General features: G+C 50.5%; 1 protein-coding gene across 1 annotated transcript; it reads left to right on the top strand.

The window, feature by feature from the left end:
* The first annotated feature begins 4,933 nt into the window (after positions 1–4,933).
* MESP2 (mesoderm posterior bHLH transcription factor 2) lies at positions 4,934–7,279 on the top strand. The gene is made up of 2 exons (XM_003901378.5): positions 4,934–5,814; positions 6,595–7,279. The coding sequence occupies exons 1-2, from the start codon at positions 4,963–4,965 to the stop codon at positions 6,862–6,864; spliced, it is 1,122 nt and encodes a 373-aa protein (XP_003901427.1). The 5' UTR covers positions 4,934–4,962; the 3' UTR covers positions 6,865–7,279.
* Positions 7,280–10,810: the final 3,531 nt, after the last annotated feature.

Genomic DNA, 10,810 nt, shown 5'->3' with positions numbered 1-10,810 from the left:
ACCTAGATCAAGACATATCTATGAAGCCTGATGAATTTTGTTTACAACTGTTGAATTCATACATGTAAGTTCCCTGATAGATAGCACGTCAAGAGCTTTATAGTGATGTGTGGCCTTGGACCAATAAATGATGTACCTATACTACATGTGCCATTATTTCAACCCAAAAAGTCTAGGGGTGAATGTTTTACAAGTTGTCCTTTATCTCCCTTTAGGAAATAGGTTTTTTTTTTTTTTTTGGTTTAAACCTTTTTAAGCCATGAAATGTTCCCATAACTAACTGCTTCTTTCCAAAGAAAGCCTGTTTGAAATCTATCCCACCTTCTTTTCATGTTATGGACCAATCAAAATTTTCTCTTATTCATAGCAGCTAGAATAAACTGAACAATAGTTGTCTACCCAGTGTTATTCAATGCCAAGTGTTACTTCATCATAATGTTACAGCAGTGACTTGGGCATATTTTCTCCAATATATTTCAAAATAAATTCTGAGGAGAAAAAGTGATATAATTTCATTATTGAAGGTGTATCTGTACCTCCTGCCATTTTACCTTTTTTCCAAAGTTAAAATTATTTACATGGGCTGTGGACGGTGACTGATACCTGTAATCCCAGCACTTTGGGAGGCCGAGGTGAGTGGATTGCTTGAGCCCAGGAGTATGAGACCTGCCTAGGCAACACGGTGAAACCCTGTCTCTACAAAAAATACAAAATTTAGCTGGCGTGATGGCGCACATCTGTAGTCCCAGCTACTTCAGAGGCTGAGGTGGGAAGATTACCTGAGCCTGGAAGGTGGAGGCTGCAGTGAGCCATGACTGCCCCACTGCACTCCAGCCTGGGTGACAGAGTGAAACCCTGTCTAAAGAAAGAAACATTATTTAAATGGATAAACATTTAAAACATTTAGATCAACTATAACCAAGGTTTTGGTTAAATCTGTATTCACAGTCAGTACCTTTTTTTTTTTTTTGAGACAGGGTGTTGCTCTGTGGCCAGGCTGGTACACAGTGGTGCAATCATAGCTCACTGCAGCCTCAAACTCCTGGGTTCAGTGGATCCTCCTGCCTCAGCCTTCCAAGTAGCTGGGACTACAGGCCCACACCACCATGCCTGGCTAATTTTTTTTTTCTTAGATACGGTTGCCCAGGCTGGTCTTGAACTATGACTATATTGCCCAGGCTGGTCTTGAACTCCTGGGCTCAAGCAATCCTCCCACCTCAGCCTTCCAAAGTGCTGGGATTATCTCCACTAAAAATTTGATGCATTATTTTTTTAAAGGGTGAGTCAGCAAAATATGTCCTGACATGGAATGCTCTGAAACATGCTGCTGAATGGAAAAAAAAAAAAAAAAAGAAAAGAAAAGAAAGAGAAGAAAAACAAATTACAAGCTGACATTTACTCATAACAATGTACGTAATGTAACTGGAGGGTTACTGTGTGTTTGCTAAGGATATACATGTTTATGTTAACCCACTGGCAGATCTGGAACCCACACAGCCTAACAACTATTACTTTTAGGGAGTTATGAGGTTGATTCACGGGGAGACTTAACTACCTGTTATGTTTCAAATTTCTCACAATGAGAAATATAGTGGATTTATGAATTTTATTATGTAAATTAAAAGTTAATTTAGAGGTAAGCTGGCGTCCTGGAAAGAAAGAAGAAGAAAGAAAGAAAGAAGAAGGAAAGAAAGAAAGAAAGAAAGAAAGAAAGAAAGAAAGAAAGAAAGAAATTAGCCAGTCATAGTGGTATGTGCCTGTAGTTGCAGCTACTTGAGAGGCTGAGGCAGGAGGATCACTTGAACACAGTTTTAGGGTACAGTGAGCTATGATCGCATCACTGCACTCCAGCCTGGGCAACAGAGTGAGACCCTGTCTCTAAAATTAAAATAAATAAAGCCTGGGCACAGTGGCTCATGCCTGTAATAACAACATTTTGGGAGGCCGAGGCGGGCAGATCACTTGAGGCCAGGAGTTCGGACCAGCCTGGCCAATATAGCGAAACCCCATCTCTACTAAAAATACAAAAATTAGCCAGGCATGGTGGCACGCACCTGTGGTCCCAGCTACTCAGAAGGCTGAAGCAGGAGGATTCCTTGAGCCTGGGAGGCGGAGGTTGCAGTGAGCTGCCACTGCACTCCAACCTGGGCGACAGACCCTGTTTCAAAAATAAAACAAATAATAAAATAAAATAAAATAAGCCACAAAAATATTACAAGGCAGCTGGGCCTGGTGGCACACGCCTGTAATCTCAGCATTTTGGGAGGCTGAGGCGGGCAGATCACTTGAGCCCAGGAGTTCAAGACCAGCCTGGGTAAAACCCAACTCTACAAATAATAATAATAATAATTAAATAATTACAAAGCCATTTGCTACTTCAGGCTGCTGCAGGTTAACCTCTTCTTGAACACCACTGTCGTGTTGATCTTTAGTTAGTTATTAGCTAATGATTTTTAAAATTGTATCACCCTTCCGCTCAAAAGTCCCTATGGCTCCCAAAACCAACTCCTTAACCTGGCCCCAGCCCAGGTGTGCTCTGGCCTTCCACATCACCACCCCAGTGCCCTGCTCCTGAGGCATCTTGGAAGGTCCTGAGGCCAGGTCTTTGCTTATGCAGTTCCCATCTGGAATGCACTGTAGCTGCCTCTCTCCCTACTCAAATCCTATGCATAGTTCAAGGCCCAGCTGTGACTTCTTCACCTCTGTGGCCAGAACCCTAATGTCCCTGGCCTTCTTTTGGCTCTTAGCCTCAGGACTCAGCCCTTTCCCCAAGACCACACAGGACATTGACAATCTCCTTTAAACTGTAATTCTTGCTAAGAAGATCATTTACTTTATAAATTTTACTATCTCAACTATCCCTCACACAGTCCCACGTAGATACTACCATTAGTCCTGTTTTACTGAGCAGAAGCTCAAGCTCAAACAGGTTAAGGGCCCTGCCCAAGGGCACACAGCTACTGTTATACAATGGCCTGTTCACTTTTCTTTCCCACAAGACTGAAATCTCATTAGAGCCCAGACCGTGACTAGCTCATTCACCCTGTGTGCTTGACATTTACTGGTTGCTAAATAAATATGAATTCAGCCAGGCGTGGTGGCTCACGCCTATAATCCCAGCACTTTGGGAGGCCAAGGCGGGTGGATCACTGGAGGTCAGGAGTTTAAGACCAGCCTGGCTAACATGGCGAAAACCCGTCTCTACTAAAAGTACAAAAATTAGCCGGACATGATGGTGCACACCTGTAGTCCCAGCTACTCGAGAGGCTGAGACAGAAGAATTGCTTGAACCCAGGAGGCGGAGGTTGTGGTGAGCTGAGATGGTGCCACTGCACTCCAGCCTGGACGACAGAGCAAGTCTGTTTAAAAAAAAAAGAATAAATAAATATGAATTAAATGAATAATGCCCATTAGTGCCTTGAAATGTAAGTACCTTCTTTTCATTTTATTTATTTATTTATTTGTTTATTTATTTTTGAGACACAGTCTTGCTCTGTCACTCAGGCTGGAGTGGAGTGGCACGATCTCGGCTCACTGCAACCTCCACCTCCTGGGTTCAAGCAATTCTCCTGCTTCAGCCTCCTGAGTAGCTAGGATTACAAGCGCTTGCCACCACACTCGGCTGGTTTTTGTATTTTTAGTAGAGACGGGGGTTTTACCATGTTGGCCAGGCTGGTCTCGAACTCATGACCTCAGGTGATCCACCCCTCCTTGGCTTCCCAAAGTGCTGGGATTACAGGTGTGAGCTACCACGCCTGGCCAGTACCTTCTTTATAAAACGATCATGGCAAACCTTCAGCTCACTTGCCAGGGCGTAAGTGGTTTTTGTTTTTGTTTTTGTTTTTGAGACGGAGTCTCGCTCTATCGCCCAGGCTGGAGTGCTGTGGCCGGATCTCAGCTCACTGCAAGCTCCGCCTCCCGGGTTTACGCCATTCTCCTGCCTCAGCCTCCGAGTAGCTGGGATTACAGGCGCCCGCCACCTCGCCAGGCTAGTTTTTTGTATTTTTTAGTAGAGACGGGGTTTCACCGGGTTAGCCAGGATGGTCTCGATCTCCTGACATTGTGATCCACCCGTCTCGGCCTCCCAAAGTGCTGGGATTACAGGCTTGAGCCACCGCGCCCGGCCGGGCGTAAGTGTTTTACAGGCATTGTTGTATTTAGTCCAGGAACCATCCTAGACAAAGGTATTTTGTATCACTATTGGTACCGACGAGGGAATCTGAGGCTCAGAGAAGCTAAATAACTTAACCAAGGTCACAGCCAATAAAGAGGTTGGCTTGGGGACCGACCTTTGCAGGTTTTCATCACCTAGGGTACAACTCCTCTTCCCCCACTTGACCTATTCCATTTCTCAAGACCAGAAACAGACCATGGGCAGTGAGATGCCTTTCTTGGTGTCACTCAACAAATCAGAAACTGTGGATTTTGGGGACCCCAGAAGGGCCCACCTGCACTTCTGCCTCAGTCACCATGGGTAGGGCCCTCCGGGCTTGTCTTGATGCCTTATTTAATACAACAGTAGGCACCGCGTCCTGGGCACAGACCTCCGGGAGGTTAGTGATAAGAGAGGCACCCACTCCTCACGGGGTCCCTGAGGCACCCACAGACCATGGCACTACCTGCCACTGCCGGGCTCCCGGGCACTCACCGTGAGCAGTGGACGGGGCGGGGGCGTGGGTGGGAGCATGGTGAGAAGCTTAGCAGCTCCATCCAGATGCGAATTGTTCCTCCCATACTTCCCGGGCTGCAGGGGCCTCCATTTAGAGCTCCCAAGGAGTCAGAATCCACACCTCCGCAAATGGGCCCGCTTTCCCAGGGGCCCCCTGCCCAGACCTTCCCTGGGCTCTGTGGGTTTTGACACCTCTCTGTAACCTGGCGGGGGGCCACCTCACACCTTTGGGCAACATAAAAGCTCAAGCCTGGAGGTGGCTAGCCCAGCCTCCCAGAGCCTGCAGCCCGGCCATGGCCCAGTCGCCTCCTCCGCAGAGCCTCCTTGGCCACGACCACTGGATCTTCGCCCAGGGCTGGGGCTGGGCCGGCCACTCAGACTCCACGTCCCCGGCCTCCTCCTCGGATTCGTCGGGTTCGTGCCCCTGCGACGGCGCCCGCGGACTCCCGCAGCCAGCGCCTGCGGGCTGCAGCTCCCGAGCCGCAGAAGCACCCGCGACGACGCCCAGACGAGCGCGCAGCGGGCCAGCGGGCGGACAGCGGCAGAGCGCCAGCGAGCGGGAGAAACTGCGCATGCGCACGCTGGCCAGCGCGCTGCACGAGTTGCGCCGCTTTCTGCCTCCCTCCTTGGCCCCCGCCGGCCAGAGCCTGACCAAGATCGAGACGCTGCGCCTTGCCATCCGCTACATCGGCCACCTATCGGCCGTGCTGGGCCTCAGCGAGGAGAGTCTGCAGTACCGGCGCAGGCAGCGCGGGGACGCGGGGTCCCCTCGAGGCTGCCCGCTGTGCCCCGACGGCGGCCCCGCGCAGGCGCAGACGCAGGCGGATGGGCAGGGGCGCGGGACAGGCCTTGTCTCCGCCGTCCTCGCCGAGGCGTCCTGGGGGTCCCCGTCCTCCTGCCCCGGAGACCGAGCCGCACCCGAGCGCCTGGGAAGGGGGGTCCACGACACGGATCCCTGGGCGACACCCCCTTACTGCCCCAAGATACAGTCGCCTCCGTATTCGTCCCAAGGGACAACCTCCGACGCGTCTCTTTGGACGCCACCCCAAGGCTGTCCCTGGACGCAGTCGTCCCCAGAGCCCCGGAACCCGCCAGTGCCCTGGACGACGCCCCCAGCAACCCTGGAGCTGGCCGCAGTGTACCAGGTATGTGTGGAGGCTCTTGCTGTGTTCCCCAGCCTCCAGTCTGCAGAGAATCTCATACTTTTTCGATCCCAGCTTATCTACTCCAGGATTATCTAATGGAGGGGAGAATGGAAAGAACCCCCAGCTCCTTGGGAGAAGAGGTTGGACCCTGGGAAGTTAAGGCCACCTCCACAGTCACCACAAGCAGTCTTCACAGCCATGGGAAAGAGGGAGAGCCCGCCGACTTGCTCAGAGGGTGGAAGGTAGCAGGGTGGCTTACTGGCTTCAAGTGCTATTAAGAGTGCAGTGGGGGAAGGAAGTCCCAGGGTAAGGGCAGCTTTTCCCCAGTGCATGGGCCTGGAGCGGGTGATTTCAAGTTTTCTTCAAGCTTCATTCATTCATGAGGCTCATGAATGACTCATGGTCCATAAAAAATCTATTAACCAAAATTTGTTGAACACTTTCTGTGTGCCCATCATCATTCTTGGCACCTTACATGTGTTATTCAGCCCCAGTAATGACCATGGGAAGTAGGTATTATCAGCTTCCCTAGTTTACATGTGAGAAAACTGAGACAAAAAGAGCTACCTGAGTTCTCATTGCTAGTGAGTAGCAGAACTGGGATTTAAGCCTTAGCAGAGTGTCTCCTGAGCCAGTGCTCTTAACCAGTTGGCTTTGCTACATCCATTGCACCAGGGCTGCCCAGATGCTGCCAGCCACACCATGGCAACGAGCTAGATTCAAGATCTCTGGACATCAGGGAGCAGCCCACTAACCAGGCTGCTCTTACCTCTCTTGCAGGGTCTCTCTGTGTCTCCAGAGTCCTGTCTTTCGCTGGGAGCTCCATCTCTCCTGCCCCACCCATCATGCCAGAGACTGCAGCCTCAGACCCCCTGGGGGTGCTGGAGCCACAGTGCAGAGGTGGTGCCCAACTCAGAGGACCAGGGACCAGGCGCCGCCTTCCAGCTCAGTGAAGCAAGCCCTCCCCAGAGCTCAGGCCTGCGATTCAGTGGCTGCCCTGAACTTTGGCAAGAAGATCTGGAGGGGGCCCACCTGGGCATCTTCTACTGAATGGCTTTGACTTCCCTCTCTCCATCCAGGAATCAGGCCTGTAGCATGGGTGCCTCCTCATTTGCTACTTAGTGGTTGTTCATGCTTTCCTTTAGCCAAGGCTCCCTTTTTCTAAGTGATGTCTTTCAGGGAAGCAGTGTTTGAAATAGATAGTGGGTATCTTCCCTGGATGGAGTCAGGGCGGGGGCAGTGTCCTCCACTGCTAGACACCCCCAGAATGCCTGGCGCTCTGCAGAGCACAGTCTGAGCTGCTCTAAGAAGAGGTCTCCTTTACCCCAAAGGCAGCTGGGCAGGGACAGGTGGGAGAATGGGTGTAGGAGGCAGGCCCCATACTCTGCTTCTTGGTGACAGTTGGCCAGAGCCCTATATGCTTTGATTTTTTGTACTTAAAAAACACACACACACACAACAAAAATTTAGTTTGGTTTTGTTTTTTGTCCATCAACCTGGGTTTTTCTTGCCTCTGGAAAAGGAAACATGTTTTCCTTCTGTGGGGAACAAGTTCTGCTGCTCCTTCCTTCCCGAATCCAGGCCTGCTAAGATATGTGTGGGCCCTCATTTGTCAGTTTGACCATATTTATTACGCTGGTGCTCCAGGGCCAAAAGCTCCACCTGGCTTGCTGTGCAAGGTAGCACAGGTGGGCTGAACTTGGGCCTGCCCACTTGCCCCAGCCACATCACCACTGCCCTTTTGTGTTCTGGGAACATTCCTGGTGACTGGTGGGGTAGGTGCATGCAGCTGTGGACAGACAGACAGGACCCCCAAATGGGGAGACCACAGTCCCAGAGACCTGTGATTTAGGGCTCTTTCACAATGACATGAAATTTTCTTCAAAGAATGCTGGGAGTGGTTCCTGTGTGCTAGGCCCAGTGTATTAGTTTGCGAGGGCTGCCATACTAGAATGCCACGGGCTGGGTGCAGTGGCTTATGCCTGTAATCCCAGCAGTTTGAGAGCCTGAGGCTGGAGGATCCCTTGAGGCCAGGAATTCGAGACCAGCCTGGACAACATAGCAAGACCCCGTCCCTACAAAAAACTTAAAAGAAAAAACAACCACAGACTGGGTGGCTTAAACAACACAAATTTATTTTCTCACAATTCTGGAGGCTAGAAGTTCAAGATCAAGGTGTAGGCAGGTTTGGTGGCTTCTGGGGCCTCTCTCTGTGGCTTGCCTGTTCATTGAGCCCCCACACAGTCACACATCTGTCTCTATTGTCTGTGTCCTGATTTCTTATAAGGGCACTAGTCATGTTGGATGAGGACCTACCCTAAGGGACCCATTTAACTGTATTTACTCTTTTAGGGATCTTTCTCCTAATACAGTCATACAGTTACATTCCGAAATATTGAATGTCAGGGCTTAAACATAAGAAATTTTGTTTGTTTGTTTGTTTGTTTGTTTTTTAGACAGAGTCCTGCTCTGTTGCCCAGGCTGGAGTGCAATGGTGCAGTCTCGGCACACTGCAACCTCTGCCTCCCAGGTTCAAGTGATTCTCCTGCCTTAGCCTCCTGAGTAGCTGGGATTACAGATGCCTGCCACCATGCCCAGCTAATTTTTGTATTTTCAGTAGAGATGGGGTTTCACCATGTTGGCCAGGCTGGTCTGGAACTCCTGACCTCAAGCGATCCACCTGCCTCAGCCTCCCAAAGTGCTGGGATTACAGGTGTGAGCCACTGCACCCAGCCCAACATAGGAAATTTTTTTCTTTCTTTTTTTTTTGAGATGGAGTCTCACTCTGTCACCTAGGCGGGAGTGCAGTGGCATGATCTCAGCTCACTGCAACTTCTGCCTCACAGGCTCAAGTGATTCTCCTGCCTCAGTTTCCCTAGTAACTGGCCTAGGTGCCTGCCACCATGCCCAGCTAATTTTTGTATTTTTAGTAGAAATGGGGTTTCCCCATGTTGGCCAGGCTGGTCTTGAACCCCTGACCTCCAATGGTCCACCCGCCACGGCATCCCAAAGTGCTGGGATTACAGGCGTGAGCCACCACGCCCAGCCAAACATAGGAATTTTATGAGAACACAGTTCAGCCGCCTTGGCCTCCCAAAGTGCTGGTATTACAGGCATGAGCCACTGCACTCAGCCATACAGGAATTTTATGGGGACACAGTTCAGCCCGTAGCACCATGTGTTAGGTGCCAGAGAGTAAATATTCCCCAACTAATGTGAATTACAGGGAAATAAATGATCAAAGCCCAGGTCCTAAACACAAGGATGGGGATTTGTGTGAGGTGCTTAGGGACCAGGATGCAGTAGCCTGGTGGGAGGCAAGGTTGGCAGTACCATCTCATTCTTGAGTTACCTGATTCCTTAGTCCTGCTGCCTTGATTGCAGTGTCTTAAGAGTAAGAGGCACTGCCAGGATCTTGGGAAAAGGACGCCAAGATCCATTAGTAAAGGCTCCTGTCGGCATGGGAGCCAGTGGTGGTGGTAACTTCCTTCTGTATCTGCTGACTCATGGAGGAGAGAGTTGCAGGAGAGGTGACCTTAGAGCTGGGTGTTGAAGGATATGCAGGAGTTTGCCAAGAGGAGTGAGGGAGGAGAGGTCCAGGCAGGAGCAACAGCATGAGCCAAGTTGAAACAGAAGCATCTAGTGTCAAGAGTTGACAGAGAAAAGTGGCAAACAGAGCCAGAAAGGGGCTTGGAGGCAAGACGGGGGAGTTCCACGTGGTGGTTGATGAGGTTTTGGCCTCCGTTTCCTGAGTGATGGGCAGCACTGAGGGTTGGGAATTGGGGGTGAGCTGGTAAGAAGGCTGCTCTCAGTCCCTTCGGCCACTTCATAGAAATGGAACCAGGCAGGAGGCCATTGCAATAGTCCAGTTTGAGAGAAGGGGAGAGGCAGCACAGAGCATGAGCTGCCTGATTTCCTGGGCCTGAGCTCTTGACGTGCAAGGCTTTCCCCTGTCATTCTGCAAGGTTGCCTGTTGCCTCTGACGTGTCCTGGGGCATCGGGCAAGTCACTCTGAGTTTTCACAGTTCCTAAAGGAGGAACTATCTTGGGTGGTGCTGAGGTACCTTCTTCCTTTAACCTTCCAGAAGTGCTCTGGTTCTGCCCTTAGGGCCCTGCTGCCCCGAGGGGCTGTCAGCCACAGCTGGAAGGATGAGAAAAATCCAGGCAAGCTTAGAGCAGAGACACAGCAGGTTGCACATTCTACTCGGCTCTTACTTGCTGTGTAACCAAGTGAGACTGACAGGCATCCTTTGAAACCTCCCTGAGCCTCAGTTTATTCAACTGTGAAGTGGAGACATAATAGACCCTACCTCTCAGGGTTTTAATACTTGCCATATAGTAAGTGCTCAATAAAATGAGTACTGAGGCCAGGCGTGGTGTCTCATGCCTGTAATCCCAGCACTTTGGAATGCAAAGGTGGGGCGATCACTTGAGGTCAGGAGTTCGAGACCAGCCTGGCCAACACAGTGAAACCCCATCTCTATTGAAAATACAAAAATTAGCCGGGCATGGTGGCAGGTGCCTGTAATCCCAACTACTAGGGAGGCTGAGGCAGGAGAATCACTTGAACCCGGGAGGCGGAGGCTTCAGTGAGCCAAGATTGTGCCACTGCACTCCAGCCTAAGCCTGGGTGACAGAGCGAGACTCTGTCTCCGAAAAAAGAAAAAAAAAGTACTAGGTAGAGTCACATTACCTAAGATAACCTAGTCTAGTGGTTCCCAAACCTGGCAGCGTGCTGTGCCATCTGGTTCCGGGATCGTCCTCTGAGAGCATGATTCAGTGAGTTAGATTCCCAGGGTAAAGTCTCAGGTTCCTAGGTTTTAACAAGATCCTCTCCAGGGGATTCTGAAGCCCAGGTTGCGAACCATGAATATTCTTCGCCTCCAGTTAGGTGTGGACATTAGGCTCATCACTCCTAGTCCAGTGCTCTCTCCTCCCAAGAAGACCCAAGGTCCTGGCTCCACGGTCTCTTAGCATCTGCACTGAAGGCAGAACT

This window comes from Papio anubis, chromosome 7 (genome assembly GCF_008728515.1).
Source record: "Papio anubis isolate 15944 chromosome 7, Panubis1.0, whole genome shotgun sequence".
Lineage (NCBI taxonomy): Eukaryota > Metazoa > Chordata > Mammalia > Primates > Cercopithecidae > Papio > Papio anubis.
Note: the sequence above shows the minus strand (reverse complement) of the source record. Positions and strands in the feature narration are given on the sequence as shown.

Excerpts from the sequence above, each read along its gene's own strand:
- MESP2 (XM_003901378.5), top strand. The coding sequence starts at position 4,963 with ATGGCCCAGTCGCCTCCTCCGCAGAGCCTCCTTGGCCACGACCACTGG. Across the intron at positions 5,815-6,594 it reads AGCTGGCCGCAGTGTACCAG|GGTCTCTCTGTGTCTCCAGA; the intron begins GTATGTGTGGAG and ends CCTCTCTTGCAG.